Genomic DNA, 17,509 nt, shown 5'->3' with positions numbered 1-17,509 from the left:
TACACTGAGTATATGTCAAGTTGACATTATTTTGGAGCATAAGCGGATTTTAAGGGGGGGCCAGGCCCCCCCATGGTGGCCAAAAAGTGTCATTGCATGTAATTCATTTTCCTATATATATATAAATTGTAAAGCAATAAAACTGCAACAAAAATGAATCAAATGCACAAAAAAATTAAAGATACACGATAATATCGGTGGCCGATAATTATCGGCCGATAATGGCAATTATGACGTCACACAGATAATCCAGATAATAAAAAATGCAACCGATAATGTAATCCGATAATTATATACTTGATTTAGCCTCCAAATGTGCACAACCGAAGAATTCAGCACGCCGCCTCCTCAACCCCTCCCCTCTCTGAAGCCCCTGAGGGAGGAGGGGTTGAGGAGGCGGAGTAAAGTTACACGACAAGAAATAGTTGAATATTATGGCGGCTGTTACTAAAAAAACGACGCTCTCGCCATTTGCGAAACATGTACCGCAGAAGTTCCAAGAGGCCGAAAGAAAGCGTCCTCATTCAAAATCACTAACCCAGCATCCATTTAAAACTGCATCACAAAGATTTTTGAAACGAATGCCAGGCTGCTGCTTCTAGCGGGAATGCTAAAGCTATTGTAAACACTAAGTTAAACTAGGGGCTTGTGACGATTCAGAGTCTGGTTGTTTGGGAAAGCAGCCCAAGGCGGGTGGTAAACTCGCATCTAAGGCTAAACCCCGGCACGACTGGAGACCGATAGTCGGCAAGTAGCCGTCTTCCGACGGAGCCCGCCGCTCTGGCCGGTCCGGCAGGCCGCCGCCGCCTCGCCATCGGCGGGGCGGGCAGAGCCCGGTTCCCCGGCTTCAGGACCTCCGGCGAACACCCCGGTTTCTCGAGCGTTCCCTCACGGCGTGTGAGCAGAGCCAGGCCCCGAATACGCCGCGGCAGACGGGCCGGTGCGGGCGGATTATCCGGTACGAACGTAGCCGCCGCCGAGACGAGACACGATTTTTTTTTTTTTACCGAAATGACCCGAGAGCCAAAGCCCTGGATAAAAAAATAATGCAGTTTATACGACCACCATTCTTCATGAAAAACATGCCAATCACATTTTCACCACTACATTTGGAAAAGTGATGTCCAGTAAGCAAGCTTATCATGACGGCACAGTGTTTAGATGATAATTTAAACATGGAGAAAACGAAGTCAGCCCGTCAATAATACATTCAGTATGTAAAATGACGAGCGGTCAGATGACTTTGTAATGCCGCCTTTATTTTCGGCTTAACAAAACTCAGGCACAAAACAACACGCACGGAGATGCGAGCTCCAACTGCAATCAAATAGTACTGCCGTTTATCAGTTTAGCTGCTGTAAAGCGAATGTCGCGACTCGTGAGTGCCGCAAATGTAAACAAAGCGCTGCAGAATGGGTACATGACATCTCGCTCTTTTGAGTTAATCATTTTCACAGTGTGCAACAAAGCATATAACATTAGCAATCACTATTCAAATTAATTTAACTTATTTGTCTGCTCAATTACAGTCACAGTAGATAATCTAAACTTATTGGCACTTATTAACACTTATTAATTTAAATATGCACATTCCTGTTGTAATGAAATAACAATAATATTCTGTAGCCACAAATATTCAAAATCTTTTCTTCTTCCAAGTTTTTTTTAGGATTAAGTATAATAATGTATTGCTTAAAATAAGGCTGTTGAGATTATTTTCAGCTAGCTATTTTTCTTCCAAGAAATCTGAGAGAAATACACATGAAGTGCTGGCAGATAATTTCACTTATTTCCAATAGATTTACACTTAAAACTGACTAGTTTTAAGGAAGTGTGTGTTGCAGTGTATTAATGTTATGTTAGGAATGGCTTACTTTTAAAGGCATTTTTGTGCAACTTAGGTATTTACTCTGTAAGTAATTGTTGCCAAACGTTTACCATTACACAATGTCAGACAATGTCATTATTTAGATGTTGGAATTGACGACTTGTTCATATTTTATGTTGGAAAAAAAAAAAGCAATAAATTATATTTTTGCACAGTAATATTTTCTTTTGTTTAAAATTTTACATAAATCTTTTAATAGAATTATCGGCTTGACATTATCGGTTATCGGTAGGAATGAGGAGGAAATTATCGGTTATCGGTATCGGTTGAAAAATGTATTATCGTGCATCACTAAAAAATATATATTTTTCATAACGGGTCAAAATGATTTTTCGAACAGATCATGTGACTAGCACCTTAGACGGTCATTTGCTCTGCATGTAATTTTGGTTAAAAAAAAAAAAAAGGGTAGGGCAATTTTAGTTTTCAAACGATTTTTTTTTTTTTGAAAATACTTTTTTGATTTATGCAACTTTTTTTGGGATTGAATGATTTAGACACAAATGTCCTACCCATAATATGACCCAAACACAAAAGGGATTGCTTCAATCAAACAAAACTTTTTCGATGAAAAATTAAGTGCTAAAATGCAATTTTTTAAAAATCTCAAATATTTTTTCGCATTCAAAAACTTTTTTCCATGATTGAAATTTTTCTTTTTTTGATTGAAGTGATTTTTCTTTTTGAAAAAAAAATTTTTTTTTAAGCAACTTTTTTTTGATGGACTAATAAAGACAAAAATGTCCAAGCCAAAATGTGGCCCAAACACAAATCAACATTACTTCAATCAAAAAAAGTTACTTTAATCAAAAAAAAAAAAAAAAAAAAAACTTGACTTCAATAAAAAAATTAATAAATGAATAAAAATCAAAGAAAAGTACCTTTCACATGCATTTTTTTGAGTTTCAAATTTATTTTTGCATTCAAACACTTTTTGAGCTTTTCATCTTTTTTTTTTGATTGAAGCAACTTTTTTTTGATGGAATAATAAAGACACACATCTACCTCTATATGGCTCCGCCCAGGGGATACAATTTTTGACTGGGGTAACTACATTGGAGTGACACCGGCGGGCGTACCATATTCAATGGATGACGATCTTGGCGAAAAGTATTGCCTAAGCAGCCTGATTTAGAATTCCCCTTAAGAATGATGGGAAACAAAAAACCCTCATTGTCAACTTATTATTATAAATATTCTCGTTCTGCGTTTCGGGGTCATCAACATGTTTTGCCCCCCCTGCCCCAAAAGTCAAACTCCGCCTATGCTCAGGAGGAGTCACTTGTCAATTTTTGTCAATTTTCTCTTGGAATTTATTTAGGCAACCATGTGCAAAATCATAGAACAAATTAAAAACCAACATTGCACTAATACGGTCATTCTACAAATGCACAGAAATTTCTTACTAGTAATGAAAAATAGGTACCACTGTAGTACCATGATATGGGAGCGATATGAAAAATCGTCTTACAAACAAAATTCAAAGACAATTGAGTTTCTCAAGGAAACAGGGCTAATGAAAAGGATATATAGAGAGTTTTTTGTGCGTTCCCTCTGGGTGTGTTTAAATATTTTTCAGAATAGCATAAATGTAGTCTGTAACTGCCGGTGTTCTTTTGCCAAACCGTCAACCCAGTAGATGGCGGTAATGCCCCATGATACAAGGGGTAAACTACCAAAAAAGAAGACAGCGCGGTCATAATTTTCGTCACTTCCGCTAGCAAAAGCATGGTTATGCTATTCCTATGTGACGATGGGATGCCGCGTTTTTGACAGTGATGTCTCTTTAGTTTGTGTTCGCAGCTTCCAAGTGTTATGACAATCAACCCGCGACTCGTTGCAAGTTCCGCATTGTAGTAAGCGCTTTCGGCATCATCGGACTCAATTTTGACAAGTTGAAGCCGCTCGGAGTGTGCGACCCGCCAAAAAGCAACAAGGTCCGTGAGCCATTTTTTTCAGTCATCGTCCCTTGAGCGACAATGAGTGGCGGCTTCAACTTCGGGCAGCCCTCCACGGGCTTTTCTTTCGGGGCCGCGAAGACCACGGCTACAGCGGCGCCCACCTTCGGCCTGACAACTTCCACCCCCGCAGCCACCGTAGGCAGCGGCGGCTTCACTTTCGGCTCGGCCCCTCAAACCGGCGCCAGTAGTAACCCGACCGGCGGTTTTAGCTTCGGCACCCCAGCGAAGAGTGGCTCTGCCGGCGGGAGCCTCGCTTTCGGTACCCCCACGACCACCACGTTTAGCCTAGGTTCCACTCCTCAAGCCGCTCCGGCTGCAGGTCTGACGCTGGGCACCAGTGCGGCTCCGACTTCAACGGCGTCGTCTGGCTTCAGCCTGGGTTCTGGGTCGACCGCTTCTACAGGCTTCTCATTCGGGGCCCAAACCCAACCTCCAGCTCAAACCCAACCGGCAGCAGCAGCTCCTGCAGCCGCTCCAGCACCCACTACCACCGCATCAGGAGGCCTGTCATTTGGGGGCTTCAGTTTTGGTAGTAACAAAGTCCAAGTCGCCCCAACGGCAACCACAGCAAGTGCCACAGGGGGCGGCTTCTCCTTTGGGTCAAATGCTGCCCCAATTCTCACACTTGGTACCCAGGCCACTACCACCACTGCAGCCACAGCTCCACAGGGTGGAGGTTTCACCTTAGGAATTAAACCCTCAACAACCCCAGCTCCTCCTGCAGTGACCCAAGCAGCTCCATCTTTGTTCTCAGCCCCAACAACGACAACAGCTGCCGCCCCCACTACAGGTTTCAGTTTTGGTGCCGCGCCAATTCAAGCCGCAGCACCGACTGCAACAACCACCGCCAGCGGGGGTCTGTCCTTCACGCTTAAACCTCTCGGAACGGTGACTTCCAGCACTGCCCCGGCTTCCGCCGCGCCGGCTACCACCACTACGGCGGGTTTCTCGCTGGGGCTCAAACCATCATCCGGCACGAGCGTCATTACCACGACCTCGACTGCGGTGGCTCCGATCGTCACCGCCGCTCCTGCCGTGATGACCTACGCCCAACTAGAGGCCCTCATAAACAAATGGAGCCTGGAGTTGGAAGATCAAGAGAGACATTTCCTCCAGCAGGCCACCCAGGTCAACGCATGGGACCGCATGCTGGTGGAAAATGGCGAGAAGATCACATCCCTGCACAAGGAGATGGAGAAGGTGAAGCTGGACCAGAAGAGGCTTAACCAGGAGCTGGACTTCATCCTATCACAGCAAAAGGAGCTGGAGGACCTGCTGTGCCCACTGGAGGAGTCTGTAAAGGAGCAGAGTGGCACCATCTACATGCAGAATGCCGACGAGGAGCGTGAGCGGACATACAAGTTGGCGGAGAATGTGGACGCCCAGCTCAAAAGAATGTCCCAAGATCTGAAGGAGATCATCGAGCACCTAAACACATCCAGCGGCCCGGCCGACACCAGTGACCCGGTAAGAAGGAACCGACCAAACAATTCCAGTGCTGCCTGGAGACAGGACTACACGTAACGCTTCTATTTTTCTTTCCTTAGCTTCAGCAGATCTGCAAAATCCTCAACGCTCACATGGATTCGCTCCAATGGATCGACCAGAATTCAGTGCTGCTGCAGAGACGAGTGGAGGAGGTGTCCAAACTGTGTGACAACCAGCGCAAGGAGCAGGAAAAGACCTTCCGTTTGACCTTTGACTGAACCAAACACGTGCGTCGAAAACACTTTTCTGTGTTTATTGAAAAAATGTTTTTGTATTTTTGGGCAGTCATAATTCTTCTCCAAAGAGTTCCCAATAGTTGGTAATATTTTTTTGTCAGCTGGCATTCATAACAGATCATTCTTTTTTCAGTTTTTTTTTTAAATAAAGTTTAAGAAATCATCCTTTGTCATATCAGTTTCAAAATATTGAAGGTTTAAAGATATTTTGGGGAAATAAAGTGAATGGAAAAAAAGTCTCCATTTTCCAAATAGACCGACTCTTGAATTTATTTTGCTGTTCTTGGAAGTCATGCCATAGAGGCGTGTAAAAATGGCTGCTATTGACTGTCATAGATTTCCGGATTACGTGGATCTTTGTCAATTGCAGTAAATGAGTTAAGTGTTATGTCAGGAATATTAGGTATAGTGTAGTCCATGTAGAAAAAAAAAAATGGCAGAACTTTAGAACAAGTCAGCAAAGCTGAATTTACTAAAACATTGTTTATTCTACTTGACAAATCCTGCATAAAAAATTATATTCCTGAATCATCATATTCAGGCTAATTTGTCCCTTTAAGTTCCTCACACAAAAGAAAATTACTTTTTCAGTGGCGATACTACCTGGAAAATACAAAACAAAAACATCTTTTCACATTGAGTCACCTGACTTCCATTGCTGTTTTAAAAGTACTATAAAAGTCTTTAAATACAAAACATGCACATGGTCAACTATATCATCTTTGCATAGTTTTTGTTTGTTTGTACCACTCTATCAGATCAGTAGTTCACTTTGAAATGGATGCAAGCCAGGTTTATATAAAAGACATCTTTGGCTCTATTGTGACTTATCAAAAAATAAATATACAATGTACAGAAATATGTACAAAAAACACAAAAATGTGTTTTAAAGAATACAGTGTAGAAAACTAACAATTCCTGGTAATCCCTTGAAAAATAGGCCATTTACTGGCTTCGACACTGAATTTAAATTTACTGATATAAAGATGCTGGATCAAAAATTCAGGTAGCTCAGGATAATTTAGTATTTTAAGGCAGAATGCAGCAGTTTTGTCCATTACATTGTGCAGGTGTAAATAGTTCATCATTTCATTAAAAAATTACAACCAATAGGTTGTCCCTGTTCAGAAACTTATGAGTAACTTTCATTGTCAACCCAAGTTGTCATCCACGACTTCTTCTCAAAAGCATCCAGCTTGACTTTGCTGTCTTCATAGTGAGGAGAATCCTTTCGGATGCGCACGGCGTGATACTGCGGGACAGTTTCCTCCTGCTTGGAGCGTTTGAAGAATCCACACTAGATTGAAAACATGCATAAACATGAATTACAACAGAGATACACCATGAATTTCATTGGCTGGGCGAAAAGACAAATTACGGAATGTTAAGCATGCTTTCCGCGTTTTCAAAAGCCAAGCCGATGTCAGCAAAAGCACCTGTAGAGCGCACGGTTACAAAAGACTAATTACTTTGTGACACATATCGCACAAGACTCAATTTTTGCTGTGTGCGATATGTAACATGTTAAATCTGTGCAGAGCTGACCCAAGTTTCCAACATCAGAATGTTTTTTTTTTCTCGTCATACTTCAACTTGGAGCCACACTTAGTAACTTTTACGGCATACCCCTTTCCCTATTCATTTCAAAGAAGTCGATTTGAACGCCCGCGCACAATTACAGCAATTTTGAGTTATGTACTATAAAATATATATTTCTGAAATTTTTGCAATATAAGGCGCACCTGACTACTAGCCGCCACCCACCAAATGTGATACAAAAACTGCATTTGTTCATAGATAAGCTGCACTGGACTTTAAGCCGCAGTTGTCCTCACTGTATTATGGGATATTTACACCAAAAGATATTAACAGGCAGTGTTGTTAATCTTACTTTAAAAAAGTAATTAATTATAGTTACAAATTACTTCTCCCAAAAAGTAATTGCGTTAGTAACTCAATGTATGTTACCTCAATGTAAGAGTAATTAGTTAATTGGCAAAGTAACTGGTGATAATTTTCATGTTTTATTTTTCCCTCAAAAAAAACATAGGTCACACTTTGTGAAGTTTAAAAGGTTTTTGGGACAATTGGCCCTAGCCCAATTCTTTACCCTAATTTACCCTTTACCCTGAATCAACCGTTAAAAGTTGTTAAAATTGCTCCCACTGTTGCATTGGTTCCCTTCTGTCTACTTTTGACATGTGGAAGTTTTAAAACTGTTTCGTCATTTAAAGATAGATTCAAGTCAAGATTTTGCCGATTTAGGAGTATTTTAGATAAAAAGTTACTTAGTTTCGCTAGGAAGGTTCTCTAGGACAGAGCCTTCCTAAGAAGTCTACTGCTTTAAGATGGTGACTGTTTACTAACACATCTAGTTCCTATACTGTACATGTTGCTAACGTTGCCGTGTCGGTCATTTCGCATCTAGTTATATATATATATATATATATATATATATATATATATGTGATATCTACTATTGTCTACCATATCTACCATATCATGTGGGCGTAGTTTGTAGGCTATCGGCTACAGTCAGGTATTATTGGAGCCACCTAGCATCGCGTTTGCTCGGCGTCACTTTTTTGCCTCCTCCCTACTCCTGCTCTGACGTCTCAGTGAGTCCGTCTCCTTCAGACTTTCCTTGTGTCATTCAACCAATATAGTAACGCATGATAACGCACGCCTTTCCATCCTCGGTAACGGCGTTGCCAAGATGAGAAAAGTAATTAATTAGATTACTCACTACTGAAAAAAATAACGCCGTTATATTCTAACGCCGTTATTAACAACACTGATAACAGGTAATGCTTTCTTTGACAGCGGCAACATACGACTGTCATAAGACCAAATGAACCCCATGAAGCTTTGAACCAATTGGCTGAAAACCTTCATTGCGTTAAGAAGCTTCATTTGACCATCACTGCTCTCTTGGGGGAGACAGTCAACCTCTTCTTCCACCTGCTGTCAACACTGTCATCCAACATGCCTCCTAGGATGCATTGCAGCGCTACAGATGTAAATAACAATCTAAATTCATGTTCTGTGCTAATTGTTCAGTTACTGTTCCAGATGTTTTATTAATTTCTAGGTGTGGTATTTGGTAACACTTTGAAAGTGGCGCCATAAAACTGCCACAAGACCATCATAATTATGACACGAAACTGCCATGAGCATTAATGAATGCTTATGACATACTGTATGCCATTTTGTGTCATCCGGCAAATCTTTTACTTTCATTCAAAAGTAGGAGTGGGAACCTCTTGGTACCTCATCATACAATATGATTTGCGATACAAAGCTCACGATAACGATATGGTGATACGACGATTATCGATACATTGGTCAGGAAATCATTCAAGGATATTCTACAAAGAACTAATAAACAGAAAAACAAGCTTCTGCTGTGAATTGGAATGAGTTTATTACTAGTAGACGTCCAATCCATTTGAACTGGGAGGGTGGCATCCCTCCCACTTCAAACGGATTGAACGTCTATGGACATCAGTGGCAGCCAATGCCAGGCAATGAGGTAATTTTGGGCCATTTAAGGTCATTTACCTGTTGATTTTTAGTAACTTCCTGTTGATTTTGGGGTATTTTATGGGTCACTTCCTGTTTATTTTGAGTTACAGAACATGAAGTGACCTGGGAATCACCCAAATGAATAGGCAGTGACTCAAACTCAACAGGAAATGACCTTTAAATGCCCTAAAATGAACAGCAAGTGACCTGTTAATGCCCTGAAAATCGGACCGAATGACTGTGAATGCTCTGGTTTTGAATGAACGAACGTTCCCAGTCTAAATGGATTGGGCGTCGAGCACAGTCACCTAGAATTAACTGAGACACTATTATGGTGGAAGATTTTGGTAGCAACTTGATGTTTTTTTTTTTTTTTTTTTAAACATTGACACCTTTACAAAACGATATCTCGATTCTTGACAGGAGCATATCGATAACCTTTTGGGATACAAAGTATCACGATATATCACCATTTCGATATTTTGTCTCACCCCCTATTCAAAAGTGAGACAGTTTGCCGGATAACACTAAATGACATTGTTATAAGCATTCATTAATGCTCATGGCAGTGTCATGTCATAGATATGACAGTCTTATGACGCCACTGTCAAATAAAGTGTTACCAAATACCATAGCAAGTAATTAATGAAACAACTGGAACAGTAACTGACTAAATAATTAACACTGAACATGACTTTTGATTCTTATTTACAACTGTAGCGCAGCAAAGCATGTTAGGAGGCATGTGTTGCCTATTATCCCAAATAAATCAACAAATAAGCTGCACTGGACTATAAGCCGCAGGATTCAAAATGAAGAGAAAAATGTAGCGGCTTATAGTCTGAAAATTACAGTAATAGTTGTACTTAATTCGTCCGACAACAGGCAAACAGGCGATCAGGACTTGATTGATTCATAAGTATTCATTTTTGCCATTGATGGCATGTCGTGCAATCGCTGCCAGCTCCTCAGTCAAAATGGAGCGACTGTAATTAAACATGATCACTCAATGCTAGCCTTTCCATGTCTGAGAATAGGTTGAGGGCTACAAGGAACAAAATAATTCAGAGGTATAAAGATATTGCAACATGTATATTTATATTTACACTCGTGAAACACTTGCAGAACAAAGAGAAAATGTCCAGTGGCAGCAAAAAAAAAAAAAAAAAAAATCAGAATTAAGATTGCTCAATTTATGGTGTTTAAAAAAAAATTACTGAAATTCCAGTTTCCTACTTTGATTTCAAAATGTCTGGTTTTCACCCCTGAGCTAATGGAGAGGCACTGTTTAAGCAACTAGCTCCATTTAGTGTTAAAGCTGAGAAGTGTAACAAAATTCAGGCCGAATTTAAGCTTCTTGTGCAGGCAAATACAGCTAAGCGGACTGCCCGCAGACAGTAGTTTGGACAACCCTGATGTCAACCGTCATTTTTCCGATAACGTCACGACTTGGCCAAAATACCGCATTGGCTCGAATATAAGACGGTGTTTTTTGCATTGAAATAAGACTGAAAAACAGGGGGTCGTCTTATATTCGCGGCCTGGACATTATACCCATTCACGACGCTAGATGGCGCCAGATATCATTGAAGCAATGTTTTGTTATGACAAATCTCAGCTACCCTCCCCATTCACGCTAGATGGCGCCAGATATCATTGAAGCGATGTTCTGTCATGACAGATCTCAGCCACTCTCAAGTTTAACCAGTTTGCATTACTTTATTGCAATGTTTTTCTTATTCAGATTTGTTTCAAGACTACAGTTACAGTTAGACTTCACTTTGATGGTTAATGCAGTTATTGCAATTTTGTTGTTTTATCACAATAGATTGGTTTATTTACATTTCAAAAACCAGAAGCCATTCATTTACGAATGTGATTGCACTTTAGTTTACATATTTAAATGTTCAGATATTAAGATTTGAATGAGGCAAAGTAACATGCTTTTTCTCTCAAATATATTGTTATAATCATTTGTTTCGGATGTACTGAAATTATTTTCTGTATAAAAATTAATTTGGTGTTCAAAAAGTCTTTTTTTTAAACTTGAGTCTTGAAAAAGAGGGGGTCATCTTATAATCAGGGCCGTCTTATATTCGGGCCAATACGGTAGTTTCTTTTTTTTTTTTTTTTTGTACTATGAATTTTTAGGTGAAATTTGAAGTTTTCCCCATGAAATGTTGATTTAATTGGAAAAGGACATCACTGCAACTTGCTGTCTCGTTTTTTAGCAATATTCAGGCTTACTATGCTCGTGTTTTCTAATATTGGTCATTATAGTAGTACCTGGAGAACCAGCTAATTTTTGGTTTGTACTTAGCATCAAAAGTTTGAGAACCACTCTATAAACTTGAAGAACTAAAAAAAAAGTACTTACTGAAATGCAAAAAAACAGTATTTGATCAAATAAATAAAATGTCAAGGGAACAGAATCTACTGCACAAGGACCGTCTCAGCGCCTCACTTAGCTTTAGTAATACAGTATAAATTATTCTACGCAGAGGATAAAGAATAAATGCTTGTAATCATGGTCTTGGGCCAGCTCTGCTTCTTTGCATAAAACTTCTGAAGTGAGTTCATTAGTCGCCGCACATGCTGAAGACTTTCTATTTTTGCATGTTTCTCAACCTGTTCCGAGCATAAAAATCAGGCCTCGGCAGAAAGTTTGTCTTTGTCAGAGGGCTGAACATGGATCTCAGCCTTGTGATAGGCCGCATCACACTGCTCTTTGGATGCTCTCTTGAAGAAACCACACTAAAGGGAGGGGGGAGCAAGGGGGAGCAATTGGCAGTCACAAACAAAACACCTGGTATGTATAAAATGAACAGGTTAACAAATAAAAATAAACCTCCATCATATACAGTATTTCATGTTTTTTACTACTCTCAATCTTCTCGCTCACCTTCCACAGCAGGCAGACTAACAAGGCCAAGATAAAGATCCCTGCCAGAACCGCCACCATGATGATCCACCAGGGGACGCCACCATGTTGGGCCACAGCACTCTCCGGGAACACGGTAAGCGTTACCTGCCACAGTACACACACTTGACTTAAAAATGCCCGATTGTAGACTGCTGTGGCTTATTTCACTTAACATGTTGTTGCTTACTTCAGTATCAGGGGTTCTCAGAATCATGTTTGTAGCCCGGGTGTGAAGCACCAGAGAAGCTTTCACAATTATGTCCAAGAATGAAAGAGAAGCGTAATCCTGTTTCGACAGAACACCATACAAGTTTAGAAATGATTATGATTCAAGTATTCCTGCTTAATTTTATCACCTAAAATTCAATCTCTGCCAATGAGGGTTAACCACAAAATACAGTGGTGCAAATAAGTATTTTGTCAACCACTAATTGTACAAGTTCTCCCACTTGAAAATATTAGAGAGGCCTGTAATTGTCAACATGGCTAAACCTCAACGATGAGTGACAGAATGTGGAAAAAACCCCAGAAAATCACATTGTTTGATTTTTAAAAATAATTTATTTGCAAATCATGGTGGAAAATAAGTATTTGGTCAATACCAAAAGTTCATCTCAATACTTTGTTATGTACCCTTTGTTGGCAATAACAGAGGCCAAACGTTTTCTGTAACTCTTCACAAGCTTTTCACACACTGTTGCTGGTATTTTGGCCCATTCCTCCATGCAGATCTCCTCTAGAGCAGTGATGTTTTGGGGCTGTTGTTGGGCAACACGGACTTTCAACTCCCTCCACAGATTTTCTATCGGGTTGAGATCTTACGAAGCCACTCCTTTGTTGCCCTTGCTGTGTGTTTGGGATCATTGTCATGCTGAAAGACCCAGCCACTTCTCATCTTCAATGCCCTTGCTGACGGAAGGAGATTTTCACTCAAAGTCTATCGATACATGGCCCCATTCATTCTTTCCTCAGCCCCAAAGCATTATGTTTCCACCCCCATGTTTCACAGTGGGTATAGTCTCCTTTGGATGCAATTCAGTATTCTTTCTCCTTCAAAGACGAGAACCTGTGTTTCTACCAAAAAGTTCTATTTTGTTTTCATCTGGTCATAACACATTCTCCCAGTCCTCTTCTGGATCATCCAAATGCTCTCCAGCGAACTGCAGACGGGCCTGGACGTGTAATGGCTTCAGCAGGGGGACACGTCTGGCAGTGCAGGATTTGAGTCCCTGGTGGTGCATTGTGTTACTGATAGTAGCCTTTGTTACTGTGGTCACAGCTCTCTGTAGGTCATTCACTAGGTCCCCCCGTGTGGTTCTGGGGTTTTTGCTCACTGTTCTTTTTATCATTTTGACGCCACGGGGTGGGATCTTGCATGGAGCCCCAGATCGAGGGAGATTATCAGTGGTCTTGAGTATCTTCCATTTTCTAATACTTGCTTCCACAGTTGATTTCTTTACACCAAGCGTTTTACCTATTGCAGATTCAGTCTTCCTAGCCTGGTGCAGGTGTACAATTTTGTCTCTGGTGTCCTTCGACAGCTCTTTGGTCTTGGGCACAGTGGAGTTTGGAGTGTGACTGACTGAGTTTGTGGACAGGTATCTTTTATACCGATAATGAGTTTAAACAAGTGCCATTAATACAGGTAACGAGTGGAGCCTCGTTAGACCTTGTTAGAAGAAGTTAGACCTCTTTGACAGCCAGAAATCTTGCTTGTTTATAGGTGACCCAATACTTATTTTCCACTCTAATTTGGAAATAAATTCTTTGAAAATCAAACAATGTGATTTTCTGTTTTTTTTCCCACATTCTGTCTCTCATGGTTGAGGTTTACCCATGTTGACAATTACAGGCCTCTCTAATCTTTTCAAGTAGGAGAACTTGCACAATTGGTGGTTGACTAAATACTTATTTGCCCCACTGTGCACAATTGGTGGTTGACTAAATACTTATTTGCCCCACTGTATGAGTAGTCATACTAACTATCTGAAAATGAATAGGTCACCTCCAAAAAGGTCGCATTCCACAGACGAGCCCTGAGTTCCACGGTAGTCCCATCGAGTCCATGTAGGGGGCACTTGAGCAGCACACACTGTAAGTCTTTCCCACACGCCTCAAGACAAAGACAGTGTTAAACCTCCAGTAAAAATCAACCATGTGAATCAAATTCATGCAGCACAGTGCTCACCAAAATCTTATTTTTGTTTGACAGTACGGAAGCCTTTCCTCTTGTTTTTTTCTGGGCAATCTCACGCTTTGTCCTGAGTGTAGAGCTCTCCTGAAAACAGATCGCTAATTATAAAATCTATCTTCGGCACAAAAATCTAATTCAACAGATTTTTTAAAAAGCTCCAGGAAGCCACTATGGCAGTGCTAAAGAGCTGCATGCGGCTCTAGAGCCGTGGGTTGCTGATCCCTGTTGTCGGGTGATTATATTTTGATTTGCAAAAAGAGGACACAAATTACAGACATAAATAATCCACGTTTAGTCTTATATTCAAAGTTTATATGGATTGATAGCATGCACGCACTGTGCATGCATGACGCACACACATACGGACAGTTTGCCGTAAAAGCAATTTTGAAATACTGCTCATTTGGAGCACAGAAAGAAAACATAGCATTGTCAGGCTTATCCAGCCCTAATAGCATAATTAACTATGGAAATGAAAAAATGTTTTTTGTTTGGATGCCGCGAGCTACCCACACTAGCGTTGTGATCGACTGGTCGATCGTGATCGATGTAATGAGCACCTCTGATTCATCGTATTAACTAATCAGGTTCATATTTGTGAGAAATGTAACCCTGACCCTCGTTCACCCAATCTGTTGGGTCTTATCAATGTCCCATCCCCAGCAAAAAGTGTACATGCAGGTTATTCTGTTATATTGTCCCTACCAATGTTGAGACCAAACCTACGCCCTTTCCCCACCCCCCAATTTTATGTTTTATGACTGTTGTCTAGCCCGCCTCTTCCCTAAAAGCCGCGTTCAAACTAGGGGCTAACGCTAATGACTAGCTACACTGCTACCATAGCACCCTGTCTCGCTCGCTCTTTGCTGAAGTAATTGCTGCCTGAATTCCAATTTGGGACTTGACAACTCAGACCGCAGCCACATTCTGGAAAAATGTTGCCCAGATCGAATTTTACCCACGTATGAAAGTGACCTAAATCGGATTTGAAATGGTCCTCTTTTATGAGACTTCTCCCGTTCAGACATTCAAGTTAATGCCTCACTCGAGTCACAAAAACACGAAAAAAATCGGATTCATGCATTAAGACCTGCGGTATGAACCTAGCCAAACAGATTAAATGGATTAGTGATAAAATTACTACGGTGTCATGTGCTATATCCATGCGAAAGAGTGTTACTCAGTGTCATCTTGCTCTCAGCGACTGAGTAACCATTGGTTTAAACTGTACCTGGATATGTTTGAGAGGATTAATCTCAGACTCTGGTGTACAAATGACGTCACGTGGTCCTTCTTTAGCATTCATCTTCACCAGGTATAAAAGCCATTTGCCATTGTTGTTGGACTTGGGCCACTGGATGTGCAATGAGGATTTGACCGAAGACTCCCATAAATTGTTAATCTGATAAAAGAAAGAAAACAATCCACTTAGGTATGATTAGTTCATTAAATTTCATAAGATTAGTGTTTTGACCAGGAAAAAAAGTGAAAACACCTACTCTGAAGGTGTAATTAACCAAATTGCCGATCTCTTCTTCACTCGTCATAGCGCTCTCTCCTCTCACGACTCCACCGAAAGAAACACGATGAGGGTTGGCTTCCCTAATCAAAACAAAACAATAATGACCTCCTCACACCCATCAGTCAACTGCAATCAGACAAACTTACCCTGAAACTGACAATGGCAACTCAATCATTACTTTGGCTTTGATCCTCACACGGGCAAGATCTTGTACACTAGTTCTAAATGAAAAGAAACAGGAAAAATGTACTGTTGAACAGGAAATAAGAACCGTGGCTCACATGTGCAGTTCTTACGTTTGGAGCTGCAGGTCTATATCAACCTCCGTCGTCTCCAGAGTCATTGCAACAGTGCTCAGGATGATGTAAAATGTAACCTAGGTGGCAAAATAATATTTCAAACAAGTACAAACTGGAGTCTAGAAAAGTTGGGACACTACACAAATTAGGAGTGTTACAAAATATCAAAATGGTGACATATTGTCATACTTTGCGATCCAAAAGGTTAGCGTAATGCACCTCCCAAGAATCGAGATATTGTTTTAAACAGGTGTCAGTGTTTCAGCAACAAAAGAACAGGAAGTGACATACACTGCACTTAAATGTAAAAGTAAGATGTCTACGGACTGCCGTGATATCAATGTGAATTTGGTTAAAAGAGTTATTTTAAACATTGCAAAACCCCTAATATATATATATTCAATTTATCATTCCAATCTGGTTGTTTTCCTGCAAAGATGAACATTGCAAAAGTAATCCCATTATTCAAAGATGATAACAAGCATTGTTTTTCCAATTACAGACCAATTCCTCTGTTGCCCCAGTTTTCAAAAATTTTGGAGAATCTCTTCAACTCTTCAAAACACCAGATAATAAATGAAGGCCAATATGGTTTCAGAGCCAATAGAACAACATAAATGGCAATAATTGATGCACTTGAAGAAACCACGACTGGAATAGACAAGAAAAAAACATGCTATTGGTGTTTTTATTGACCTTAAAAAGGCATTTGATACAATAAATCATTCAATTCTACTAAATAAGTTGGGAAAAATATGGAATTAGAGGTGTGGCTGGGGACTGGGTGAAAAGCTATTTATCAGAAAGGGTACAATATGTTAAGATGGGCGAGAACATATTTGGCACACTTCACATTAGCAAAGGTGTCCCTCAAGGGTCTGTGTTGGGACCAAAACTGTTCATTGTGTATATAAACGATATCTTCCACGTATCCAATGTATTAAAACTTATTTTATTTGCTGACGACACCAACATATTCTATAGTACTGATAATTATAGCGAGCTCGTAACAACCGTGAATAAGGAATTAAAAGCCATAAAGAAGTGGATGGATATAAATAAATTATCCCTAAAAAATTAAGAAAACAAAGGCAATATTACCGTATTTGGTAATCTAATAGCTAATTCTGAGTTGAACATAACTATTGAAAGTCTACCAATTGAAAATGTAAATGAAGCAAAATTTCTCGGTGTTACAATTGATAACAAGTTGTCATGGAAACCCCATATCAGATACACGAAAAGGAAAATCTCCAAAAGTCTGTCAATCATAAATAAAGCAAAACAATACCTTGATGTAAATGCACTTCGTATTTTATACTGCACTTTAGTACTCCCATACTTTTCATATTGTGTTGAAGTATGGGGGAACACTTCCCAAAGCGCATTAAATCCATTAGTTATATTACAGAAACGAGCAATTCGGATTATACACAAAGTGGTTTTTTTAGATCACACTCATAATTTATTTAC

General features: G+C 40.2%; 2 protein-coding genes across 4 annotated transcripts in view; one reads left to right on the top strand and one right to left on the bottom strand.

Moving 5' to 3' along the window:
- The first annotated feature begins 3,588 nt into the window (after nucleotides 1–3,588).
- On the top strand, nucleotides 3,589–6,541 carry nup62l (nucleoporin 62 like). Its single transcript, XM_057852239.1, has 2 exons — nucleotides 3,589–5,316; nucleotides 5,397–6,541. The coding sequence occupies exons 1-2, from the start codon at nucleotides 3,868–3,870 to the stop codon at nucleotides 5,553–5,555; spliced, it is 1,608 nt and encodes a 535-aa protein (XP_057708222.1). The 5' UTR covers nucleotides 3,589–3,867; the 3' UTR covers nucleotides 5,556–6,541.
- Nucleotides 5,826–17,509, bottom strand: part of itga6a (integrin, alpha 6a) — a 51,035-nt gene continuing 39,351 nt past the window's right edge. The window contains exons 17-26 of one of the 3 annotated variants that reach the window (XM_057852238.1): nucleotides 16,034–16,113; nucleotides 15,884–15,958; nucleotides 15,715–15,817; nucleotides 15,447–15,617; nucleotides 14,210–14,299; nucleotides 14,027–14,134; nucleotides 12,209–12,307; nucleotides 12,001–12,126; nucleotides 11,727–11,852; nucleotides 6,732–6,870 (exon numbers count right to left, since the gene is read on the bottom strand). In XM_057852238.1, the coding sequence (XP_057708221.1) occupies nucleotides 11,745–11,852; nucleotides 12,001–12,126; nucleotides 12,209–12,307; nucleotides 14,027–14,134; nucleotides 14,210–14,299; nucleotides 15,447–15,617; nucleotides 15,715–15,817; nucleotides 15,884–15,958; nucleotides 16,034–16,113 (960 nt within the window). In that variant the 3' untranslated portion in view covers nucleotides 6,732–6,870; nucleotides 11,727–11,744. Of the gene's footprint in view, nucleotides 6,871–11,726; nucleotides 11,853–12,000; nucleotides 12,127–12,208; nucleotides 12,308–14,026; nucleotides 14,135–14,209; nucleotides 14,300–15,446; nucleotides 15,618–15,714; nucleotides 15,818–15,883; nucleotides 15,959–16,033; nucleotides 16,114–17,509 lie in introns of all 3 variants that reach the window. The other 2 variants (XM_057852237.1, XM_057852236.1) reach the window with 2 other exon arrangements.

This window comes from Corythoichthys intestinalis, chromosome 12 (assembly GCF_030265065.1).
Source record: "Corythoichthys intestinalis isolate RoL2023-P3 chromosome 12, ASM3026506v1, whole genome shotgun sequence".
NCBI lineage: Eukaryota > Metazoa > Chordata > Actinopteri > Syngnathiformes > Syngnathidae > Corythoichthys > Corythoichthys intestinalis.
Note: the sequence above shows the minus strand (reverse complement) of the source record. Positions and strands in the feature narration are given on the sequence as shown.